Source organism: Myxine glutinosa, chromosome 11, assembly GCF_964187855.1.
Source record: "Myxine glutinosa chromosome 11, kmMyxGlut1.1, whole genome shotgun sequence".
Taxonomy (NCBI): domain Eukaryota; kingdom Metazoa; phylum Chordata; class Myxini; order Myxiniformes; family Myxinidae; genus Myxine; species Myxine glutinosa.
In genome coordinates, this window is record NC_136271.1 from 15,851,285 (window position 1) to 15,878,366 (window position 27,082).

Below are 27,082 nucleotides of genomic sequence, written 5' to 3' on the forward strand. Positions count from 1 at the left end.
TACCATGCCATTTGATAATAATTATTACAGAAAGTGTAAAACAACACACGTTCCAACTCACTGCGCATTAAATCACAGCTTTTCCTTCCTTCTTCGATTCCCACTTCTTCATCATTTGGCGAATGTCAGGTGTGGTAAACTCGTTTTATTCACCACATTAAGGCGAGTCGCAATGTTACAGCTCCAGTCAGCATGAAGCTCACCGGAAGATTTCTTATGTAACACCGCAAGCTTTATAAAACGATGGTGGTTAAACGAACACCAAAAACTCTTCCTCTTCCTCTTCCTCTGCCAGACCGTGATAGAAGTTTCACCACACGCCGCGACTCAGTTCGACCGCGTCACGTCACGTCATGTCATGTCACGTGATGCAGTTCGACCGCGTCACGTCACGTCATGTCATGTCACGTGATGCAGCTCGACCTCTCAGTCTTTGAAGGCTCATTTCTGACATAAAAGATATGCAGGCAAAAGTACTGTTAACTGTTTTAACGGAGCAATTTCTAAAAGTGTATAAATCCTCTGGTTGCGTCCATTGTTTATCCAAGATCTACTGCGAGCTAAACATGCCACCCTCTATATACTTAAAAATAAGAGAATAAAGCAGACTTATCGGATGTTTTGAATCGTTTAGGAAATTCTGACAGGATAACCGGCTTAAATTACCCAGGAGTGTTTTGCCCTTGCTTCGTGTTTTTCCGCTTCTCCATTATTGTTGTCGGGTTCGATTCCCTTGTACTTGGAGTGATCGGCTGCGCACGTTTTTTAAATCGAAGGAGTAAAAGCTTGGACCTGTAATTTTGTACATACAACAGGGCCCAAGATCATTTTATTGGATATACAATGCTTGATGTAATCCGGCACTTTTTAAAGCAAGATTAAAAATAAATACTAAATGTCGAGGTGAATGCCAGGAGAGCCAGTCTGCATCGGTACACAAGACAAAGTTGCTTCAGATCAACCGGAAGTTGCTAAGATAATTTATCACAAGCAGAAGAAAAGCGTATTATTATTTATTTTTGTATACAAGATCGACGCTCGTGCAAGAGCCAACATTAATCACAAAAAAACAAACTGACACATAAAACATATAATAAAGGGAGCAGGAGAAGATGGTGGAGAGAGAGGGAAGCACACAAGTACAACGGTAGAGAACATCGACATCGGGAGATCTGTGGGAGGATGAGGGTTTGGGGGGAGGCGTGGGAAGGTGAGTGGGAGAGGTATAAAACACATGGACACTGCTAGGACTTCCAGGAAAGAAGTTGGTATTCCAAAAAAGTGGATTTGGGGTGAATTACCGGGGGTAGAAAACATCAAGGTTTTGGATGGGGGAAGATAAGAGATGGTAGTGAAGAACTGTTTTAAAGACCGGGAGGGAGGAGTGGGATTGAAGAGAGTGAGGGAGTTTGTTTCAGAGGCGGGAGAAAAGAGGAATGAAAGAGTGAAGGTGAGCAGAGTCTTGGTTTTGGCAGTTTAACCAGAAGAGGGTTGCTGGCAGATCTTGTACGACCTGTAGGAATATTTGGAGGACAGAGCACAGACAGAGCAGGGGGAGCAAGGCCGGAGAGGAGTCGGTAGAAGACGGAAAGACCACCAACCTGCCTACGGTGAGTGAGTGAAAGGCCCTCAGACTTAACTTAATCGTGGGAGATTGCAATGATTTTTAAAGCTTTGGTTTCAACAGCGTGAAGATGAGCTATGTGTGAGGCAGAAGCACCAACCCAGAGGGGAGAGCAGTATTCCATTGAGCTGGGGATGAAAGCTTTGTTTGTGGTGATGAGCTCAGCTGTGCCAAAGAAGGACTTCGTACGACGCAGGATGCCCAGTCGGCGACTGGCTTTGGAGGCCAGCTTGGAAATGTGGTTTTCCCAGGAAGGATCATGGCAGATAGTGAGACCCAAAAGCTTGAGTGACAGAACCTTTTGGAGAGGATTGTTGAGAAAGTAGATGGGAGGGTTGTCCAGCCAGTTTTTTCTGAGAGACATCGTGAGAGTGTGGGATTTGTCAGAATTGAAAGACATGTTCCAATTGTTTGATCAGTCTGTGATTTTGTCCAGGTCTGCAGAGAGTGAAGAGGCTGCAGATTACCGATCTGAGGGATGAGGAATGGAGCGGCAGAGAGTGGAGTCATCAACAAAGAGATAGAGAGGATTTTCCAGAGTTGAAGAGATCATTGATGACCAGAAAAAGCACAAGGCCCAGAACACTGCCTTGGGGACCTCCAGCCTGAACAGGAAGGGGAGATGAGAGAAACCCATTCAGGGCTACACGTTGACTTCGACCAGAGAGGAAGTCCGCAAGTCATGCATGGAGATTTCCATGGATACCATAGTAGGAGAGTTTGGTGAGCAGAGCGGGGTGCCAGACCATATCGAAGGCACGAGATATGTCAAGGGAGACAGCTGTGATTTGCTGTTTGGTGTTGAGGATCTCCATCCATGGTTGAGACAGCAGAAGCAGCATGTCCAGACTAGAATGACATGGTCTGTAACCAAATTGATGATCAGAGATCAAGCCATTGGAGAAGAGGAAGGATTTGATATCCGAAGCAATGATGGATTCCATGACTTTGCTGATTATTGGGAGCAGGCTGATTGGTCTGTAGTTGCAAGGATCTGTTTTTGCACATTTTGTATAAAGCGGTATTGTTGGCCGATTTCCAAGCAGATGGCAGATGATCTTGAGCAAATGAGAGGGTGAATAGAATAGAGAGAGGGTGTGATAGAGCATAGAGCAGGATTTTAGGACACGTGGGCTGATGCCGTCTGGTCCAGCTGCAGAATCAGAGTCGAGGTTTGACAAAAACTTCTCTCCTGACAAGGTGGAGAAGGACACAGAGTCCAGAAGTACCTGGTTTCGACTGGGTAAGGTGGGTACAGAGAGAGATGGGTTTGGGACACAAGATTTTGAATCAAACACAGTTGAGTCTATTTGAACGTAAGGCCTTTGTCAGAACTACTATCGGTATACTACTACGACTACAACTACGACTAATTTAACGACCATTTTCCCACATTGTGGATCAGTCGGCTAACGGCCCCTCTTCTTTTAGTTCTGTCAAAAGCATCTACCAACATTAACCCCAACAACCGCAAGTCTCCACTGATCGCATCCTTCCAGACTACCACTTCATCTTTTTACCTCAACCACCAAACCCAACTTGCTTCACAGGATAATCTTCTCTCCACATGCCCAAACATCGTCGGCGTCCTTCCGTATCCTTTCATATATTTTTCTATTGCTTCAAGAAGTATTACTATACATAGTGCTTTCAGAAAGTATTCACACCACATGACTTTTACACATTTTGTTGTTATAGCCTGAAATGAAAATGGATTAAATTGAGATTTTTGGTCACTGATCTATACATAATAGTACTCCATTTTGTGAAAGTGGATGTGTTTTGTTTTTTAGAAATCTTTACAAAATAATTAAAAATGAAATACAGAAATATCAAATTTACCTCAGTATTCAACCCCCGAGTCAATACTTCGTTGAAGCACCTTTGGCAGCAATTACAGCTCCGAGCCTTCTTGGGCATGTCTGTATCAGCTTTGCACATCTGGATTTGGGGAGTTTATCCCATTCTTTCTTGCAGATTTGCTCAAGCTCTGTCAAGTTGAATGGGGAACATCAGTGAACAGCAATCTTCAAGTCTTTCCTCAGATTCTCAATGGGATTCATGCCTGGGCTTTGGCTGGGCCACTCAAGAACTTTCATATTCTTGTTGTGAAGCCATTCCAGTGTTGCTTTGGTTGTATGCTTGGGGTCATCGTCCTGTTTGAAACGTAAATCTTCACCGCAGTCGAAGGTCTCTTGCACTCTGAAGCAGGTTCTCGTCAAGGATTTGCCTGTATTTCACTCCATTAATTTTTCCCTCTGTCCTCACAAGTCTCCCAGTCCTTGCCACTGAAAAGCATCCCCATAGCATGATTCTGCCACCACCATTATTCACAGTAGGGATGGTGTGTTAGATGGGTGATGAGCTGTGCTCGGTTTCCGCAAGATGTAGCGCTTTGTATTCAGGCCAGAGTTAATAAATAAATAAATAATTTCATAATAACTTTGTAAAAAAAAATTGTCTTTAAAAAATGCACTCTGACATTAACAGCGTATTATGTGTGGATCAGTGACAAATTTTCATTTAATCCATTTTAATTTCAGGCTGTAACAACAAAATGTGAAAAAAGTCGAGGGGTGTGAATACTGTTACGTTTATGGGGGGGTAGGCAATGGATTACCTTCGGGCCAGGTAGGATTGTATAGGGTAGTGTGCTTCGTATGTCACGTAGCCACCTTGATGTACATAAGTCAGGCCGGATGTCGTGTAAGTTCGTATCTTATCCCCATGGTGAGGGGTGGGGTTATGTTAATTAGTTAGGGGTTAAGGGTAAATTACCTGCATGTAAATTGCCTCTGTGATTTCTCTTCTGTTCCTTATGACATGCACTCCACACCTAAAATAAACACCAAATAAAAGTACCCGGAAACAGGACATTGAGCACCACCAATGATACCACCGACCGGATCATCACAAAGGCCGGCAGGTGGCCATGAGGCCACGCCCCGAAGAACGATTGGTCAGGACGGCCATAGAGTGAAGAGATGGCACTCGCTGATAGGAGTGTGGGCGGACGTCATCGGATGACGTAAGAGCCCGTGGAATATCAGTACGGGGTCCCGACATTTTCTTTCTCTTGGGTCCTGGCTTTTGTGACGACCAGATGCAGACGCATTCTTTTCTCTTGGTTTGGGTTTAAAAGCGAACAGTCACGGTTTTATCCTCTTGGTGTCCCGAGTTACTGCAGACCGTCGTGGCTCGTGTCCTCGTTCTTTTGGTCCATGCAATTGATGCGAGGGGACGCATTGTCTTTCCCTGGTTTGTAGGTGCTGACTGCGTGGTGGCTGGGTGCATCTGAGAGACCGTCGGTGCTGTGTGGGGCAGCGATGAGGATGAGCTCAGCCTGCTCGCTTCACACTCGGCGGCTGGAATGAGCAAACTCTGCGCCAAGTCCTGTTTTCCTGCGCAAGGACTAGGGCACCTGTGCTACGGCTGGCGGGTGAACGGACTGCGCGCCAAAGCGTGTTTTCCCGCGCAGGGACGTGGGGCCTGTGACGATCCTGGACTGTCAAGGGGACCAAAGCTGAGCACACACATTTATTACTTTCAGTTATTTTTCCCCTTGTGTCAAACCACTCGTGCCGCGTACGCTGTGCAGGTAAGCCTCGTCACTCTCCACTATTCCTCGCGTGTATAAAGAAGGTCCGCCATAGCTGACTGAACGCTTCGAAGTTTAAGCTCGATCGGATATTCGTCCCGAGGGGTGTTCACCCCCAGGAACACGACAATACTTTCTGAAGGCAATGTACAGGGGAATTACCACTCACATATTAATATAAATTACCAGATGCCGAGCAAATGAAACCACCAATTCTGGAGGGATCGGAATAATCCCATCAACGTAATGACTGCCTGATTCAGTCATCATCTCGATCATCAGCTGGAACCAGTCCATCGTTGAGGTTTCGACCCTTCAATCCCAGATTCTCTCGAAACGACGGGTCCACAACATTAGTTGCATCCAAAGGTCCATCCAATGAGGTGGCGAGACGGAGATGAGAGGAGAGAGAGAGAGAGAGAGAGAGAGAGAGAGAAAGAGAGAGAGAGAGAGAGAGAGAGAGGCGAGATAAAAGCCATGCAAATGTCGCGGATTTACCACTAAATTCACTATCGAGAGTAAGTGACAATTCATTAAATGTGAACCAAAGATAAAAGATGTACTCAAACTCAAGATTGAACAGGAAAGGTTACATAAAATATCTTATTTCCGACTTTATTTCAAAGAAATTTAATCATGGCATCAGCATAAAGTTGGTCGCGTTTTAAACTCATTTCAAAACAAAATAATTCTTATTGTACAAAAATGATCGTACTGCACGATAGGTGCATACGTGGCCTCTTTTTAAAGCAACAGCAGGTGAGAAAAGCAATTACCTTTGAAATAGACAAGATTAGTGTTTACATTTGAATCACATTAAAGAATAACTTAGCAATATGAGGAGTTAAAGGGTGACGGAATAAAAAGACAAACAAGAGAGTTCATACAACACATGACGTCGCGCTGTCTTGACAAACAGGGGCATGGGCGGGGTCTACAAGCGGCAAATTTGATTGGTTTAAATGATGTGGAATGCTGGTAATATTGTGTCCAAGTACTGCTAAACCGAAGGGCTTTCAAAGGGCAAAAAGGAGATTTGTGTTCTCCATATTCAAGGATATAATTCAATTGAAATACTAGAACGGCACTCGGTAGAGCGCATACCTCCGCAAGGCTGAACAGTTTTACATTTTGCATCCCACTGAAAGGCCAGATCTGGATTCGGATCTGCAACAAATTCTAATCGGCTTGTTCTTGTCACCTAACCAACTCATCCACCAGGTTTTGGCATAACTCGTCCACAACTTTTTGAGATAACCTGTTACATATTGTTTTTGGCCCGATCACTCAATGGTGAAGAATCACTTTAAAATTCTCAGATCCAGATTTGAATCTTCGCCAAAATCTAATCATTCCGTCCTTGTCACATGCCCGACCTCTCCACCAAATTCCGTCCACAACTTTTTGAGATAACCTGTTACATATTGTTTTTGGCCCGATCACTCAATGGTGAAGAATCACCTTAAAATTCTCAGATCCAGATTTGAATCTTCACCAAAATCTAATCATTCCGTCCTTGTCACATGCCCGACCTCTCCACCAAATTCCGTCCACAACTTTTTGAGATATCTTGTTCACCAACAAACAACCAACCAAACAGACAGACAGACAGACATACAGGGGTGAAAACATAACCGCCATTTTGAAGGTTGTACAAATACATTTTTCGGACGTCAACCGCTGTTCGTATAAACACGTTACATTAGTTGTTTGTGTCCTTTATGAAGTCCTTAAATCAGTAGATTTCCTGTTTGGAATGATTTTCAATTTTGTTTGACTGCCAGGTAGACAGACAGAGGATAAAAAAAGATCTCACTCCTCTCTGCAAGGGAGATAGGGACAAATTCCGAGACAAAGTACTGCTAAGCTACAGGTTCATGGTTCAAAATATAACTAAACATATAATTTAAGTTGTCCCTCAATCGTCAATTGACGTAGACAGAAGGACAGACAGAGACAGTGAATCAATTGCTTAACCCCGCTTTTTCCTTCGCATGCGCGGGGTAAAAATGAGAGAACTACAGCCCACATTGTACATACAGTATTTGTAAAACTCTAAATAGAAGTGTGCACCGTGTACCATCGATTGTGAAAACTGAGCAATTGCCTTTGTTAAAAAAGAAAAATCAATAATTGTCCCTCGAGGAGAAACACCGCCGAGCTGTAGAGCAAATGAAGAGTAGCTGCAGAAACAGCTATGGTGTCCAAGCATGCTAATGATCGGTATGCAAGTGATACAAATAATAGTAAATGCATTGCTTATCCAGCTAGGTTATTTACGCCAGGGACCCCAGGCACCTCCTTTGCCAGGGTCACAGCGAGGGTCTTCACGTGGGTAGGAGGGGGTCTTCGCACCACGCTGATACTGCTGGAGCTTCTTGAGAAGCTCGGAAACCACGTCCGGATGGTCTCGCGCCACATCATGACGCTCCTCGGGATCCTTCTCTATATCAAACAGCTGCACCATTGGTGGGTTGTTGCTGAGTACCTCTTCTGGTCCTTTGGGACTGCCAAGATCTGGTGGAGGAAACCACTTTCCACAGCCTAGACCAGAGGAATAAAAAAGCACATAAAATGGTGCACCACTGTGGGTATTTGTTTCAAAGTCAATGGGGATGCAAGAATTTATGCACCTGAGAATTCCACCAAACCTTAAACATACCAAACTAGAACGGCACGATGTAGAGCGCATATGTCCGCCAAGATGAACAGTTTACGTTTTGTATCCCAATGTTAGGCCGGATCTGGATTCGGACCTGAACCAAAATTTAATCGGCTTGTTCTTGTTGCCGAACCAACTCATCCACCTAATTTTGTCATAACTTTCTCCAACTTTTATAAATATCATGCTATGTATTGTTTTTAGCTCGATCTCCCAATGGTGAAAAATCATTTTAAAAATTAAATAATTCTCATTTCCAGATCCGTATTCGAATCTTCACTAAAATGTAATCAATTCGTCCTTGTTACACACCCAACCGGTCCACCAAGTTTTGTCCGAATCCGTCCACAACTTTCTGAGATACCCTGCTATATATCGTTTTGGCCCTATCTCCCAATGGTGAAGAATCCCTTTAAAAAATGATAGTAGCTGGATTGGGATCCTGATGTTCACCAACAATCTAATCACGTACCCAACCTCTCTACCAAATTTTGTCCTAATCCATCCACAACTTTTTGAGACATACTGTTCACAAACAAACAGACAGGGGTGAAAACATAACCTCCTCCCACCTTTGGTGGTGCAGGTAATGACCCCCCTTGCCAACTGTGACTGGGGTTATGCTTCAGAAATTCATTAAAAATAAGAATCGAAATACAAAACTGAATTGCTTCGCTTCATGTTGCACATGCCTGGGTTCCCAGTGAGGATCTTCCAGTTCTGGAAACGGAGTGCGGCATGCATAGTAATGTTGAATTCCATGGGAGTCAATGAGGTGAAGGCAAAAGGGTTCTCGTCTTCATCGTTACTCATGCCTGCCAGAAAAGAGGGTCATCAAATGAATGTTTTGATTCAAAGAGATTCCGCAGAAGTCCTTCAGCCAGCTATTCGGACAACGGAACGGCCATGGGACTGGCCCAGAGGACGGTCGTGTTCTGATCCCCGGCCCGAAACCCAAACCTTCCTGCAACCAGGCCCGAGAGACCCACTTCGGCCCGCTGTGTTTAGGGAAACGGCAGTCTGCACGTCGGACCAAAACTAGCCGACAGCACTTCAAGCCAAACGGAAGGCCGACAACACCTGCAGCACCTTAATCGTCCAACCCACCCGTTCATCATTTCCAACCTTTCCGTTGCACTATTTGCGTACTCGACAGTGATAAAGCTTAGTTATAAGATTAGGCAAATGTCCGAGGGAAGGGAATTTGATTAAGTGTGTTTGTTGTCTTTGGGATTTATTTATTTACTTTGTTTTAGCTCAACCCTCTCTTTATTTATTTATTCACTTATTTCCTGTGAATAAATGTGTTTGAATTGTTGCTTAGTCTGACTCTAGTCATGCGGACAAATTTGGGCTAATCTGGCTAATATAAATGTCAGATTGTGTTTCTGTCATTGTTCAAATGTTACTGATCACAGTAATTAACAATTAACATAAATATCACTTCCTCAATTGTCAAGATCGCCGAGGCAGTGTGACATGTTTGCCCAATTTGGTTACTCCGAGTATTCCAAATTTACACGGCTTTATGCTGCACTACCGTAACCTGGAAATAAGAGATAAGACTATCGTATATTGTTACGGCCCGGGGTTCGGGTCTACTACGAGGGGGTTGGCCTCGTTCCCTCCCGAAATTACTGAACCTGTGGCTGCCGTGCACTAATAACTTTGTACTTCAGCAGGTTGCGAACCAGCAACTACGAATGCCAATTGGTCCGTCGTGACCGTAGCTTACCTGTACCACGTGACGGCCCCAATCGGGAAACGTACCTACATACCTTCCCTCCGGTGGTGTGTATATCTGTACAGTGGATCAATGTTAGGTGTATTCACATACAGTGTGTATATCTGCTCAGTGGATCAGTCTGGTGAATTCATGTACAGTGTGTATATATATATATATATACATGTACAGTGGATCAATTTAAAGGTGCATTCACATACAGGGTGTATATCTGTACAGCGGGTCAATGTTGTGAAGAATTTCTTTCCGAGGTGATGGGGCTCCGTGGCTGCAAAACAGAACAAGGGCACATTATGTAAACCAATTTGACCTCCTGGTGAAGAACATCTCCTTATGAACAGGTTAATCACCCCACCTTTATCATTTATGGTGTAATACTGACTCACACCAGGTGGCGCTGTACGATACACATTTACAGAGAGAGCTGGGGTCCTCTCTCCACCCTGAACCCCATGGACTACTGTACGTATTGATATTTTTACGACTTATAATGGAATGGTGAAAGAATAAGAGGGCCTGAAGATGAGTTTAACAAAAACCTCACAGCCTCAAATGATCAGTCTGTTATTTTGCACGATGGCCTAAAGATATCACTCACCTTAACGTTTCCCATATGTTGTAGCCGTCCAGAGGAAAGGTCCCTGTTGTATTGCCGCCAGCAATCGTCACCAGTGTTGGGAACCAATCGGAGATGTGCAACAAGTCACGTGATACTCCTCTATGCGGGGAGATGGCAGGACCAGCCACAAAGCCCACACCTCGTACTCCACCTTCCCAGAGCGTCGCCTTTCGTCCCCGCAATGGCCAATTGTTTCCTCCATCCAGAGTCTCTCCACCATTATCTATGTCAGAGGTAAACATTCACACAGACAAATTATAAACAAGCACAGATACATTCAAAGTACACCGCCCCCATGCCAAATAATTAAATATCCTACAGCGCGGCATTGCCGGGGCGCCTCCCCGGCATTGGGAGGAAAGGAGCCTCCGGCGCCCGGCAATACCGCAGTGCAGCTCATAGAGATTGCATTGGGAGGGAGAGGTGTACAATAATTGATTGATTAATTGCATAATAAAAATCAATAAAAGATTAATATAAAATATTTTCTAAATTAATTGGCTCATAGCATAACTAAACCACTAGTGCTTCATCCGAAGATGTATCTTTTAGAAATTTAATTAAATAAGTCATTAATAAAAAAATTAAATAATTAATTGATTAATCAATAAATTAATTAATCGATTAAATGATGAATCAATAAATCAAAAATATCCTTTATAGCCACATCACGTGGTCACTGTCATGTCCAAATATTTGCTTCCAAGCTCAAAGGGTGCCTGAGATATTGCCCAGATGAGAAAGAAAATAAATAAATGATTAATAATGAAAATAAATAAATAATAATCATAAAAAAATTAAATAGTTAATCAATTGGCTAATAGAATACAATACATAAACCACCACCATTTCATCTGAATCTGTAACTTAATTTTTTTTTAAATTAAGTCATTCATCGAATAATTAAATAATTAATCGATTAAATAATTAATGAATAAATAAAAAATACCCTTTACAGCCAAATCACTTGGTCATTGTCATGTCCAAATATCACCTTCCTAGCTCAAAAGGTGCCTGAGATATTGCCCAGATGAGAAATAAAATAAATAAATAATATAATAATGAAAATAAATAAATAATAATCGTAAAAAATTAAATAATTAATCAATTCGCGAATAGAACACATAAACCACCACCATTTCATGACAATCTGTAACTTGAAAAAAAAAATTTTTTAGTCATTAATCGAATAATTAAATAATTAATCAATTAATTGATTAATTGATTAATCAATCAATCAAAAACAGCCTTTGCAGCCAAATCACTTGGTCATTGGCATGTCCAAATATCAGCTGGTGCCTGAGACAATGGTCAGAAGAGAAAGGAAATCTATAAGGACTTAATTAATCGCTAATAATTAAATAACTCATCAATTAATTGATTAATCAAAAAACCAAAAATATCCTTTTTGACAAAGTACTTGCTCACCATTGTGCCGAAATTTCAGCTTCTGAACTCGAAGGATGGCTGAGATATCGCCCGGACAACCAAGAAAGCAAGAAAACAAGAACACAAGAAAACAAACAAGGAAACAAACAAGCACAGATACATTCAAAGTACACCGCCCCCATGCCAAATATTTAAATATCCTACAGCGCGGCATTGCCGGGGCGCCTCCCCGGCATTGGGAGGAAAGGAGCCTCGGGCGCCCGGCAATACCGCAGTGCAGCTCATAGAGATTGCATTGGGAGGGAGAGGTGTACAATAATAATTGATCGATTAATTGCATAATTAAAATCAATAAAAGATTATCATAAAATATTCTCTTAATCAATTGGCTAATAGCATAACTAAACCACTAGTGCTTCATCCGAAGATGTATCCCTTAGAAATGTAATTAAATAAGTCATTAATAAAAAATTAAATAATTAATTGATTAATCAATAAATAATTAATCGATTAATCAATAAATAATTAATCGATTAAATGATTAATCAATAAATCAAAAATATCCTTGATAGCCACATCACTTGGTCACTGTCATGTCCAAATATTAGCTTCCCAACTCAAAAGGTGCCTGAGATATTGCCCAAATGAGAAAGAAAATAGATGATTAATAATGAAAATAAATAAATAATAATCATAAAAAATTAAATCGTTAATAAATTGGCTAATAGAATACATAAACCACCACCATTTCATCCGAATCTGTAACTTAAAAAAAAAAATTTAATTAAGTCATTCATCGAATAATTAAATAATTAATCGATTAATTAATTAATCAATAAATCAGACATACCCTTTACAGCCAAATCACTTGGTCATTGTCATGTCCAAATATCAGCTTCCTAGGTCAAAAGGTGCCTGAGATATTGCCCAGATGAGAAATAAAATAAAGAAATAATTAATAATTAAAATAAATAAATAATCATCATCAAAAATGAAAGAATTAATCAATTCGCTAATAGAACACATAAACCACCACCATTTCATCAGAATCTGTAACTAAAAAAAAAAAAAAGTAGTCATTAATCGAATAATTAAATAATTAATCTATAAATTGATTAAATGATTTATCAATAAATCAAAAATATCTTTTACAGCCAAATCACTGTCATTGGCATGTCCAAATATCATCTTCCTAACTCCAAAGGTGCCTGAGATCATGGCCAGAAGAGAAAGGAAATAAATAAGTACTTAATTAATCGCTAATAATTAAATAACTCATCAATTAATTGATTAATCAAAAAACCAAAAATATCGTTTTTGACAAAGAACTTGCCGAACATTGTGCCGAAATTTCAGCTTCCTAGCTCAAAGGATGGCTGAGATATTGCCCGGACAACCAAGAAAACAAGGAAGCAAGAAAACAAGAAAGCAAGAAAACAACCAGAGTGAAAACCGAGTACTCCCTTTCAGCGTGCGTCACTGCCGAACCCCCTTCGGTGCCCAGCAATAACGTTATGCAGCACCTGGATATGGCATAGGAAAGGAGCGGTGTCCAACAAACAACTAGAGTGAAAACTGAGTACTCCCTTTCAGCGTGCGTGACTGCCAAGCCCCCTTCGGTGTCCGGCAATGACGTTATGCAGTGCCTGGAGATGGCAAAGGAAAGGTGCGGTGTCCAACAAACAACTAGAGTGAAAACTGAGTACTCCCTTTCAGCGTGCGTCACTGCCGAACCCCCTTCGGTGCCCAGCAATAACGTTATGCAGCACCTGGAGATGGCATAGGAAAGGAGCGGTGTCCAACAAACAACTAGAGTGAAAACTGAGTACTCCCTTTCAGCGTGCGTGACTGCCAAGCCCCCTTCGGTGCCCGGCAATGACGTTATGCAGTGCCTGGAGATGGCAAAGGAAAGGTGCGGTGTACAAAAAGAAACCAGAGTGAAAACTGAGTACTCCCTTTCAGCGTGTGTCACTGCCAAGCCCCCTTCGGTGTCTGGCAATGACGTTATGCAGCGCCTGGAGATGGCAGAGGAAAGGTGCGGTGTACAACAAACAAACAAACAACCAGAGTGAATACTGAGTGCCCTTTCAGCGGGCGTCATTGCCGAGCCCCCTTCGGTGCCCGGCAATGATGTTTTGCAGTGCCTGGAGATGGCGTAGGAAAGGAGCGGTGTACAATAAATTATTAATTAGCTGTGAGAATTATTTTATGGCAGGACAATCCGTGAAATCCATGAAATGTGAGTCACACCAAACGACTTGTGTTATCACTATCTTAGCTCGATCACAGCACAACAATAAAATATAGGGGCAATACCCCTGGCGCTCACCTGGTAGAATAAACAGTATACTGCACTGACTAAAGGTATTTTAAACCAATTTCAGTGGTTGCTAGAAGACATGCTAGAAGCATGTGGAATCATACTAACGTAATCATAAGATTTTAAACAAACAAACAAAAAAATACCTATTTTGGGGGGCAACCCCTACCACCCCCTCCCTCAACCCCGTGTGCCTCCCCAAACCCCAATTTTTCAAATGCCTTGAACAAACATTGGTACATCACGAATGATGAAGGTTGCGGCGAAGTTTCATCGAAATTGCGCATGTAGTTTCTGAGAAGAAATAGAATATACCTATTTTGGGGGGTCAAACCTGGACCCACTTTGACACCACCCCCCCCCCCCCCCCCGCCCCCGTAAACCTTCATAGACTTCGATTTTCCTAGTGCCATAAACAAACTTTGGTACAGCACGGGTGATGAAGGTTGTGGTCAAGTTTCTTCAAAATAGTGTGTGTAGTTTTTAGAGGAAAAAGCTAATTCCCATTTTGTGGGGTTAAATAAGTTTCAAGTGTTTACGTACAGACTGACGGACAGACTGACGGACAGACTGACGGACGGACTGACGGACGGACTGACGACACGCCATCGCATAAACTCCCCTGAACTTCGTTCCAGGTGAGCTAAAAACCATCACTATCTGAGCATGACAGCCCAACAAAAACAAAGGGGAGCTCAACTTTTCCAAGTACTACACACACAACAACAAGGCCACGATAAGCGATGTGTGGGTCGACGGTCTGAGTGGGTCGAATTTGAGAAAGCAAAAGGGGAAGCTTCTTTTTAGCAGTATGTGTGTGGAACTTGGAGATATCAAGGAGAAAGACAGATGGATTGACACATAATGCAGTCACAGGAAACACAGAACACTTCCTCCTCTCACCAGAGCTTGTTCTCGATGACTGTTTGTTACCTGAACACTGCTTTCAGTTCCTAATTACCCCAACTTACAATTCACTTGCCAAACAACATTACTTATTGACTTACCAACACTCACCATAACGCTACCACTTACCACTATCTTTCTCCTACCAATAAATACAACTAATGAGATTGCAGGACAAACTCGGTAGTAACTTACTTGCCTCAGAGTTGTCTATTTTGAACCAAAATGTCACCCAAGTGGTTTGCAAACAAGGCATTGAGTCAGAAGAGTATGCAGTCATTTTTAGTGGGCTGCCCCATCTCCTAGCAGTGAAGGCCAAGATGGAGGTAGTTTTGGACACACAATGGGCATGGGGAGGAATGAGGGGCAGGAGAGGATGCATAGAGTGGACAGGATGGATACAGAAGGAAACTCTCAGGAGGGGAAACTGGAAATATGGAAGAAGAAGAAATTGGGGTGGGAGAGGAGGTGGGGTGTTAACGAGGGTAAAAACGATCATGGATTTGGATTGGGGACAAAATTCGATGATGGCGAACAGCTGTCTTGAACACCTAGAGGGAAGATTGAGATTGAAGAGGATGTGGAGGTTTGTTCCACTGGTGGAGGGGAAAAAGGAACAAATGAGTGCAGGATTCAGGATTTTGGGACTTTCACCAGAAGGGGGTTGTTGGTGAACCATGTGTGCCTCGCAGAAACCTGGGGGGGTGGGGGGGAGGGTAGGGGAAGCACGAGAGGTGCAAGAGGAGAGAGCAGAGGGAGCAAGAACAGAAAGGAGGCGGTAGAAGACAGAAAGACCACCAACCTGCCTGCGGTGAGTGAGTGAAAGGCCCTCGGTTACACATCGTAACCTCGTTACAATTTATTTACACATCGTAACCCACAACTTCCAAGTGAAAAACAAATTCTTCAAATTTCAGAAAATTAATCAACTAGATGGTATTCATATAATATTGACCCTGCACGGTCAACTTGGTGCGAGCCAACTCTTCTGTTTTTGAAGGTTTTATTTTTTTATTTAATCCTATATGGCTGCCAGACCACGTGAGCGATTACATCATAAATGTATATTCGCTAATATAATTGTTGCGTAGGTCAAGCTCAATAAATTTCAAACTGATCAGGCTAAGCTTTGTCTGTTTCAAATTATGACATCATAATGAAGGCACCAATAACGTCATCGTTAACATTACATTGCCCATGTGTGGAGTTCATTACAATGAGCCACGTTTCAATTTTTTACAATTTACATGAAGCACTTTTGGAGATAAAGGTACAACCTTTTTTATTTTTTTTCCAAAATGGCGCCTGTACCACGTGACCAATGACGTCCTAATTATGCTTAATATTTTCTACAGGAGGAGGCGCTCTATGGTGAAAATTTTGTGTCCATCAGACCAACAGTTGGAGAAAAAAAATCATACTGATTGGATCAATCGTTGTCCTTGTCCAATTATGACGTCATAATGAAGGCAACGGTGACATCATTAAATATCTTATTCCCCATGGGGAGTACGTGACAATGAGCCTTGTTTAATTTTTTTTCCATTGACGTCATAATTATGAATAAAATAATTATACAGGCTTATAATAAAATAATATTAGTTGGCTCCTATGGTAAAATTTAGAGTCAATCGGACCAACAGTTACCGAGAAAATGAATTTTTAAAATGCAGACACGAACGTACGACACACGCACACACCCGAATGCCAAACCCTGCTTTTTGCTTCGGGGGCGCAGGATAAAAATTGAAAACTGGAATATCTAGGTTGGATAAGTGAACCAATTGCTTAATTCTGTGTTTTGCTTCACGCAAATCGACTCAATTAGTGCAGGAATGAAACCGGCAAGGAAAAACAAAATAATCGGTTATGTAAAAGATCAACTTGAAATTTATTAAACACTATTTAAATGCAACATGGACAGGGACACCAGTATAAAATCTCTTTTCAGGCAATAAACATGATCGATGCATCCGAATAATTCCAGACTTTGTGAAGCAATGCTGCAACAATTAACACATATGGTCATTTCAACAAAGTCTTAGAGGTCAAAACTTGAAACACAACACAAGCACATGGACAACACAAAAAGGTGCAAAGGAGATGACAATGGACGTCATGAAAAGGTTACATATAGATGATGTCGCGTCGAGCAGAAGCCACAGTTCAGCTTCCAAATGAACTCACTCACAGATGCTGCGTTGGGCCCTTAAGCTGAGCAATCAGGCCTCGGCGACCAACAACTCAGGAGCTCCGGAGAAGCCAAAGGGGTGGGCAACAACTTGTGTGTTTCAAACTCAGCCTCCTGGACCACGCCTTTAGTTCCTCGACAAGACAAGCAATGTGGAACCTCTCCCTTTCCCTCCACCCTCTCTCTCCAGCCATCATTCTCGTTCTGAGCCTCTGTCCCCTATTTACTCACAATATGAGCCAATATGCAACAAATATTTACAATATTTTACAAATGGAACAGCAACGGGCCACAATGGAAGCCAAACGGAAGCCAAACAGTTCAATCTTGGTTTTATCAGACCACAGAATATTGTTTCTCACAGTCCGAAAGTCCTTTGGATGCTTTTTTGCAAACTCCAAGTGGGTTTTCATGTGTCTTTCACTGAGGACAGGCTTCCGTCTGGACACTCTGCCATAAAGCCCAGATCGGTGGAGTGTTGCAGTGATGGTTGTCCTTCTGGAAGTTTGTCCCATCTCCACACAGGATCTCTGGAGCTCAGCCAGAGTGACCATCGGGATCTTGGTCACCTCTCTTACCAAGGCCCTTCTCCCCCGATTGCTCAGTTTGGTCGGGCGGCCAGCTCCAGGAAGAGTCCTGGTTGTTCCAAACTTCTTCCATTTAAGAATTATGGAGGCCACTGTGCTCTGGGAACCTTCAATGCAGCAGAAATTTTTTTGTATGCTTCCCCAGATCTGTGCCTCGACACAATCCTGTCTCTGAGCTCTGCAGGCAGTTCCTTCGACCTCACGGCTTGGTTTTTGCTCTGATATGCATTGTCAGCTGTGAGACCTTATATAGACAGGTGTGTGCCTTTCCAAATCATGTCCAATCAATTGAATTTACCACAGGTGGACTCAAATCAAGGTGTAGAAACATCTCAAAGATGATCAAGAGAAATGGGAGGGACCTGCGCTAAATTTCAAGTGTCATAGCAAAGGGTATGAATACTTATGTCAATGTGATATTTCAGTTTTTTCTTTTTAATAAATCTGCAAAACTTTCTAAAATCCTGTTTTCTCTTTGTCATTATGGGGTATTGAAAGTAGATTGATGAGGGAAAAAATGAATTTAAACGATTTCAGCATCAGGCTGCAACATAACAAAATGTGAAAAAAGTGAAGGGGTCTGAATACTTTCTGAATGCACTGTACAACGTTTGATCTGATCAGTATGAAAAATAAAATTTCCTCTCCAACTGTTAGTCCGATGAACACGAAATTTTCAGAATATGAGTGGCTCCTCCTGTATAATTGTTCTAATGATAATTATGACGTCATTTGTCACGTGCTACAGGCGCCATCTTAGAAAAATCGAAAAAAGGTTGCACCTCTATATCTCCGAAACCACTCCATGGAAAAAATTGAAATATGGCTCAATGTCAAGCACTCCCCTTGGGGAATAAGATATGTTAATGATGATTTCATCAGTACCGTAGCAATGTCATCATTCAGCAAGTACAACGTTTGATTCGATCGGTATGAATTTTGTTCTCTGCAATTCTTGGACCGATACATGAAATTTTCACCATAGGAGCGCCTCATCCTGTAGAATATTTTAATGATAATTATGAGGTCATAGTTCAGCGGTGATGGCCCCATCTGGCAAAAACCGAAAAACTTTGCACCTCTATATCTCCGACCCCACTCCATGGAAAAAAATTAAACATGGCTCATTGTCAAGTACTCTCCATGGGGAATAAGATATGTTAATGATGACGTCATTGGTGCCTTCATTACGACGTCATAAATTGACGGGGACAACGCTTAGTCTGATCATTTTCAAATTTATTGAGCGTGATCTACGCAACAATGATATTAGAGAATAGAAATTTGTCACGTGGTCTGGCAGCCATATTAGATCAAAGAAAAAAACCTTCAAAAACAAAAGAGTTCAATCGCACCAAGTTGACTGCGCAGGGTAAGTATTCTATGAATACCATCGAGTTGGCTATGTCCTTCCTTCCATCTGTCCATCAAAAATGAAGAAGAAGAAGTTATCACACAGTTTAATTCTAAGGGGTTCTAGAGTGTACGTCTAGAGGGTTCAAAAAGGTAATTCAAAAGAGATCTAAAGGGTAAATCGGAAGGGTTCCAAAGGGTAATTATAATGGGTTCTAAAGGGTAATTATAATGGGTTCTAAAGGTTAAAAAAAAAAATCTGCATATTTAAGGTGCACAGTGGGGTAAAATAGCACGTTTCACGTGCCATCAATAAATTGAAATTATCGGTCTTTCCAGTGAAGCTATCCCCCCACAAACCATATACTGCTAGAAAGCTTAGAGTATGAGGAATCCAAAAATACAGACACAAGTGAATTTCGGATACAAATAAACATGTGAGCTTTAATTTTCTAGACACATACAAAAATATGTTTTTTTGGTTGACATAATTGAAACTGGAACTACTGCTAACTGCCTCAGTCAATCTGTTATTTACCCCTTTGGGTAGTTAGTATGGATATATCCAAAGAGACCAGTGATGGCTTTTCAGTAAATTGTAATAATTACACAAAATATTTTTTCTTCGTTTTTAAAGAAAAATACAAGGATTTTTTTCATAACTCAATTTGTAGTAGGGGTATCTTAAAAAGCCATCATTAATTCATCCAACATGTTAAGATGATTATTATTAATGCCAAATTTCATTCAATTTCGATGATTAGTTTTCAAGTTATTTCAACTTATTTCTTTGGAAATAAGTACCAATCAAAACAGTTCGATTCAGAAAATATATACTTCAAATAACATTTTGACATGAAAAACAACAATGTTTTTATTTTTTTATTTTTTACCCCACTGTGCACCTCAAGTCGAGGCTCGTGTTGGAGCTAACACACAGAACACATGTAACGCAAAGAAGCTAACTAACACATGTAACACATATAAGTCATCATGTAGCTCCATATATAATTCTCTCATCTTCCCTTCCTGTCCAGGCTGGAGTTCCTCAAGGCGGTGTTCCGGGCCCTGTGCTTTTTCTGGTCTTTATCAATGATCTCTCCGACTCTCTGGAAAATCCTCTCCATCTCTTTGCTGATGACTCCACTCTCTGCCGCTCCGTATCTCAACCCTCAGATCGGCAGTCTGCAGCCTCCTCACTCTCTGCAGACATGGACAAAATCACAGACTGCTCAAACAAGTGGAACATGTCTTTCAATCCTGACAAATCTCACACTCTCAATATGTCTCTCCGAAAAGACCGTCTGGACAACCCTCCCATCCTCTTCCTCAACAATCCTCTCAAAGAAGCTCTGTCACTCAAGATTTTGGGTCTCACTATCTGCCATGATCTTTCCTGGGAAAACAACATTGCCAAGCTGGCCTCCAAAGCCAGTCCCCGACTGGGCATCCTCTGTCGTGCATCCTCTGCTGCCGGTCATGTCTCCCGCCCATCGAACCATTGTTGCCCCCCCCCCCCCCCCCCCACCCCGGGTGGGTCTTTGCTGTATCGTGTTTATGGAGCGTGAATAATGGCCGGCCGATGTTATGCTTCGACGGCTGTTATAAATGTAAGGGATGGCCACAGAGGGTATTACGAACAGGGGAAATTATCCTTAACCCCTACTACTAATTAACATCGCATCACCCCTCGTATGATGCACATTTAAACACAACCTGAAGCTATATTTTCCACACTTACGTACATCGAAATGCTCCTACACGTTACACGGTCCATAACAACAAACAACAACAGGCATTTTAAGGCCATTTTCCCTGCAAGAGCGGGGGTTAGCCTTGCGGTCCCCATGACAATCTTCTCCATTTTGCCCTATTTTCTGCATCTCCCCTTGTTAACCCCCTTGCCCGCATTTCTTCTTCGACCATCTTTAGCAAAGTCTTTCTCGGTCTTCCCCATCCTCTACTTCCTTCTATATTCATTTCCATCACTCTTCTCAACCAGGCACTTTCATCCTTCCTCAACACATGACCAAACCATCTCAACCTGTTTATCTTCACAGCATCCATCACAGGCTCTATTCCCATCATCTTTTGCAATTCACCATTTGTCTTCCTCTCTCTCAACGATACTCCACACATCCACCGAACCATTCGCATTTCCACCCTTTCCAGTCTTCGTTGCTGCTCTACGTTCATTACCTTCGCAAAAGCGGAAGGTTATGTTTTGATTGCTGTGTATTTATTTGTATGTCTGTGTGTGTGTGTGTGTGTATGTTATTCGCATAACTCAAAAAGTATTCAACCGAATTGCATGAAATTTGGTGGGATGATTGGTTATTATACGGGACACATTTGATTAGATTTTGGGAGCAATCGGGTCAAAGGTCAAGGTCAAGGTCACGAAAAGGTCAAAATCGTATTTTTACCATAGCGCGGTCAATTTTTATCCAATTGGCATGCAACTAATGCCAAAATGTTCAGAATTCAATGCCCGATCTTGTGATATACGACATGACCCAGTGAAGACATTACCCTTGTTAGCGGTTGGGGGTCAAAGGTCAGGGGGGTCACGACCTTGCAAAATGTGCGTTTTTTGTCATAACTCGGTCAATTCTTATCCGATTTGCATGAAATCAGCACCAAACTGTTCACTGTTCTGTTCCCTACACTCCCATGCCAAGTACAGAACAGTAGCTGCGGCGAAGGTATGCGCTCTACCGAGTGCCCGTTCTAGTTACCCATGTCTCGCTCCCATAAATCATAACACTTCTCACACATGCAGCATACACCTTTCCCTTCAGCTTCAACGACACTCCCCACCTCATCAGCATGCCACTCAGTTCCCGAAACTTCTTCAGTGCACATTTCACTCCAGCAACCGTTGCCGAGTCTGATCCACCTTCTCCATTCAGCATGTCTCCTTGGTCGCAAAATGTTTTCACACCTTCCAGCTTCACGCCGTCTCCAAGATCCAACTCAACATTTCCTCCATCTGCAGCTCCCTCTGTGCACACCTTACACTTGAATGTAGCTGCCACACTGGTTAATGACCCTCTCAAACCACTACATTTTTGATGAACCCACTCAGCGCACATTGTACATTGAATGGAATTCACTCCGACACCCTTCCTGCACACAGCACACAGCCATTTCCCAGTTCTTTCCACCCCACCACATGCTTTACCACTTGCCATCACCTTCGTTTTTCCGATATTCACCTTCAGACCTTTTGTCTCCATACATTCCTTCCACTTGTACATCTTCTCCTTCAGTCAATCCATACTTTCTGCAACCAACACCAGATCATCTGCATACAACAACTCCCACGGTAAACCCTCCTTTACGTTCCGAGCCAGCAACTCCATCACAGCTACAAGTAGTGGTGGACTTGGTACCGACCCCTGATGCACTCCCACCTTCACCTCAAACTTACCACTGTTCCCGTCCTTCGTCCTTACAGCTGTGCATGCTCTTTTGTACATTGCCATCACTACTCTGATCAACCATTCCTCCACTCCTAACTTCCTCAATGCCCATGTCACTACTTCACGTGGAACCCTATCGAATGCTTTCTCCAGATCAACAAACCCAAGAAACAACTTCTTCCTCTTCTCCATGTACTTCTCCTGCAACTGCCTCACAATAAAAAGCGCGTCTGTCGTTCCTCTTCCTGGCATAAATCCAAACTGCATTTCGTCAATCTTCACTTTCTTCCTCATCCTCTTCTCCGTCCAACACCCTTTCCAATACCTTCATTCCATGCTCCAATAACTTTATCACTTGATACGAGCCACAGTCCAGAGGGTCACCTTTCCCCTTGTATAGAGGGACGAGGGTACTCAGTTCCCAATCCACTGGAATGCAGTCTTCTGTCACCACCAGATTGCCGATCTCTGTCATTCTCTTCACACCCCAATTTCCCGCTGCCTTCAATATATCTCCCACAACTCCCGTCGTCCCTTCCGCTTTTCTACTCTTCATTGCTTTTATCGCTCCCTCAACTTCCTTCTCGGTTATCTTCTCTGCCGGTCCTAAAACTGGATTACTCTCTATGTTGCCATCCCATTCATTCTCTGCATTCAACATTAGTTCCATATATCTCTTCCATCTTCCTTTTATTCCATCTGGGTCCACAACGATTTGCCCCACTTCATCCTTCAAGCAACACACCCCCCCATCACATCACACCTCTCTTTCGCTATCTGCTTTGCAATCCTGAATACCGCTCTATGACCCTCTTCCAAATCCAAGCGTTCTCCGAACATTTTCCTACATGCCTCCTGCGCCTTTGCTACCTCTTTCTTTGCAGCCTTCTTGGCTGCCTTTTCACTTTCATGCTCTGCCTTTTCTGCCCCCATACCCTTTGCCTTCTGCCACTCCTGTCACTCAAGATTTTGGGTCTCACTATCTGCCATGATCTTTCCTGGGAAAACCACATTGCCAAGCTGGCCTCCAAAGCCAGACCTGGACTGGGCATCCTCTGTCTTGCATCCTCTGCTGCCGGTCCTGTCTCCCACCCATCGAATCATTGTAGCTCCGCCCCTCCTGGGTGGGTCTTTGCTGTATCGTGTTTATGGAGCGTGAATAATGGCCGGCCGATGTTATGCTTCGCCAGCTGTTATAAATGTAAGGGATGGCCACAGAGGGTATTACGAACAGGGGAAATTATCCTTAACCCCTTCTACTAATTAACATGGCATCACCCCTCGTATGATGCACATTTAAACACAACCTGAAGCTATATTTTCCCCACTTACGTACATCGAAATGCTCCTACACGTTACACGGTCCATACTATTTCCTATTCAATCCTACCTTTCCTACGGTATTCTCTAACCTAACCCCATAAATGTAACAATATTTACTGCATCCCCAAAAGACTAACGGACCCGAGGCTAGATCAACTGTAATCTATTTCATATATACCCAAGAGAGGATAATAACATGACCCTTCCTTCCGCTCCCATATGGAGTGGATGTTCTTGCATAGAATTATATTATAGACTAGAGGGCGCACTCGCAATGCCGCATACAGAACCCAGCCGTGCCACCATGGAGACCCGGCCGCCATGTTTTGGGGGGGGGGGGGGGGCAACAAGTACACGGATGCGCACACTAACGCTATGTCTAAGAACGAGTGACCATTTAAAGTTGATTTTTATTATTTGTTTCTTTTTTCTTTAATCTAAATTCGAAACGAACAATATGGTCATTGCCACTATCTATCGTACATTAAAGCACCAATCTTGATTGAAGTTGGCAACCACACGAACGAACGACACATTTATTTACCTAAAAAAAAGTTCTATTTTCCCGATTTATTAATTGAGTGTAAACCAGTTGATTATAACACACCCATGATAAAACTAAGTTATACTCGGTCATCTGGACATTCACTCTGCTCACTAACGGGAAGGGGGGCACAATCACACTTATATGCTGATAGTATAAAACTGCAACATAAAAAACTGAGGCACAGTGACAAGAAAGATCACTTTCATATTTTATTTAATTCATTGCAACTTCATTTATAATTCAAACCTTAATTTAAAAAAAACTAGCAATGGTACCCGCCCTATGGGCGGGGCTTCAATTGGGAAGCCCAAATGAAAAAGCAAAATATCAGAAATTGAAGGCTTTTTTATTTTAAACGATTCATATAAACATCCGTTGAATCATATCACACGCAAATCATCAAAATCTAAACAGTACATGGCGCCCATTTTGAAAAAAGATTGAATTCTGCAAAACGGAAGCGGCCGCTACACGTCTTTCTCAGTCGCAGGTTTATGTGTGAAGAGTGCGCGCCGAATCTGTAACACGGAAGCGGCCGCTACACCTGTTTCTCAGTTGCTTTGCACACGCTGCCATGTTACATCGGAGCCACACGTTTATATAGGAAGAGTTCGTCAAGCGTCGATCTACTCTCTCCTGGTACGTAGAATAAACAGTATTTGTAGAATTTCAACAAAAGCCACATCACTGTTCATATTGGTAAATATTATTCCATCGTGTTTGGAAAAACTGGAAAAATTGGAAAAACAATATGGCCAATTTACTCCCAGGGGTCCCAGGAATACCCACCCAAAATATTGTTGCGATCGGTTGAGCCGTTTTTGCGGTACCTTTGAACGGACAGACGGACATTTGGTGAATTATAGTAAGCTTTAAAAAAAATAAAAAATATATATAAAATCAACCAGAACCAGCCACCCAATCAACCAACCACCCACAAACAAACAAACACCCCATCCATTCTACACATGACCGAACAAAAATCCAAAGCAGATTGTTGGATTTTGTTGAGGCTGCACATGTGACGTTGCTACAGGCATGTTTTAGAATTGACCTTGTGATGGTAGTCTGGATCGATGGGACCCCATTACATCACAGGGTCTCAAGATGGTACTGCCCATGGAAAATGTACAAATATATTTCGGGTCAAAAAGCCACTAAAGAAAACACCAAAGGGAAAATGTGTAGTTGTTTTAGACTTCTCTAGCATCTTTTGATACGTGGGGAAAAAAGTCTTTAAGGTTTGCTATCCTTTAATGTACACCGAGATGGTCTGGGCCCGGTATAAGGGCAAAATTAACCTGATGCAAGAATATGTATAATATGACCAACAGTGTTTTTGAAAACAATGATACATATCTCCAGTAAAATCTTAATGTTATTCATGGGAGTCCAAGAAAAAAAAAATCTAGGTTTTGTACACATACAACATTCACTGGCCCATTAACAAAAATGACTTTAAAAGAATGATACTTCATGATAAGAATTAAGATAAGTCACACTGAAAAAAACTCTTGGGTCCAAGTTGGTACTTGGGTCTGAGCGAGCTGGTCTGGACCCGAGCTGGTCTGGACCCGAGCTGGTCTGGACCCGAGCTGGTCTGGGTCCGACATGGTCTGGGTCCGACATGGTCTGGGTCCGACATGGTCTGGGTCCGACATGGTCTGGGTCCGACATGGTCTGGGTCCGATATGGTCTGGTCTGGGTCCGACATGGTCTGGGTCCGAGATGGTCTGGGTCCGAGATGGTCTGGGTCCGAGATGGTCTGGGTCCGAGATGGTCTGGGTCCGAGATGATCTGGGACAGTCTGGGTCCGAGATGGTCTAGGTCCGAGATGGTCTGGGTCCGAGATGGTCTGGGTCCGAGATGGTCTAGGTCCGAGATGATCTGGGACAGTCTGGGTCCGAGCTGGTCTGGGTCCGAGCTGGTCTGGGTCCGAGCTGGTCTGGGTCCGAGCTGGTCTGGGTCCGAGATGGTCTGGGTCCGAGATGGTCTGGGTCCGAGATGGTCTGGGTCCGAGATGGTCTGGGTCCGAGATGATCTGGGACAGTCTGGGTCCGAGATGGTCTAGGTCCGAGCTGGTCTGGGTCCGAGCTGGTCTGGGTCCGAGATGGTCTGGGTCCGAGATGGTCTGGGTCCGAGATGGTCTGGGTCCGAGATGGTCTGGGTCCGAGATGGTCTGGGTCCGAGATGATCTGGGACAGTCTGGGTCCGAGCTGGTCTGGGTCCGAGATGGTCTGGGTCCGAGATGGTCTGGGTCCGAGATGGTCTGGGTCCGAGATGGTCTGGGTCCGAGATTATTAAAGAGACACGACATAAAAGAGAGCCATACAGCCCTGCTTCTTGTTGTATGCCTGTCCACCACTCAATGAATCTGACCAAATTCCGACCAAAATTTCTACTTTTAAAAAGAAAAACATACAGAGTACTCACCTGTGAAAACTAACATCCTTCTGGTTGCTACGATTTGTGGACCCGTAGCAGGCACAAGTTTTCGGCATCTTGCCACGAGAAAATATTCGCGACACAACTACGTCATGCACATGTACATGTACATGTACGTTGTCAACAAATGTTGCCCCCCAAAAACATGGCAGCCCCCCTCAAATTGACCCTGCCGGTGCAAGTCGATTCTGGGGGGACGTGTGTAGCGGCTACCGCTGGGTTTTCACAATCGCCTTGCACCTATCAAGGACGCGGAGCGATCACCATGCCGGGCTCATCCAGGACGCCCGGGCAGGCCCGCGCTCAACTTGCCAGGCCGCAGCCAGGACGCTGGGCCACGCCCCCTCTC

At 43.1% G+C, this 27,082-nt stretch overlaps 2 protein-coding genes across 6 annotated transcripts in view; both read right to left on the reverse strand.

Annotated features, from left to right (window-relative positions):
* The window catches only part of LOC137436438 (arylsulfatase B), a 128,596-nt gene that overhangs the window by 100,752 nt on the left and 762 nt on the right, over window positions 1–27,082 (reverse strand). For 2 of the 4 annotated variants that reach the window (XM_078786427.1, XM_078786428.1), the window contains exon 1: window positions 62–367. The exons of 1 other annotated variant lie outside the window; for it this stretch is intronic. In XM_078786427.1, the coding sequence (XP_078642553.1) occupies window positions 62–68 (7 nt within the window). In that variant the 5' untranslated portion in view covers window positions 69–367. Of the gene's footprint in view, window positions 1–61; window positions 411–27,082 lie in introns of those variants that run through there. One more of the 4 variants, XM_078786423.1, reaches the window with a different exon arrangement.
* LOC144894231 (arylsulfatase B-like) lies at window positions 5,817–27,082 on the reverse strand. 2 transcript variants are annotated; one of them, XM_078786430.1, is made up of 5 exons: window positions 26,722–27,082; window positions 10,227–10,470; window positions 9,829–9,896; window positions 8,577–8,699; window positions 5,817–7,766 (listed from the first exon to the last, which is right to left on the reverse strand). In XM_078786430.1, the coding sequence occupies exons 1-5, from the start codon at window positions 26,735–26,737 to the stop codon at window positions 7,495–7,497; spliced, it is 723 nt and encodes a 240-aa protein (XP_078642556.1). In that variant the 5' UTR covers window positions 26,738–27,082; the 3' UTR covers window positions 5,817–7,494. The 2 variants fall into 2 exon arrangements, with proteins under 2 accessions (XP_078642556.1, XP_078642555.1); XM_078786429.1 differs by lacking the exon at window positions 26,722–27,082 and adding an exon at window positions 11,676–12,046.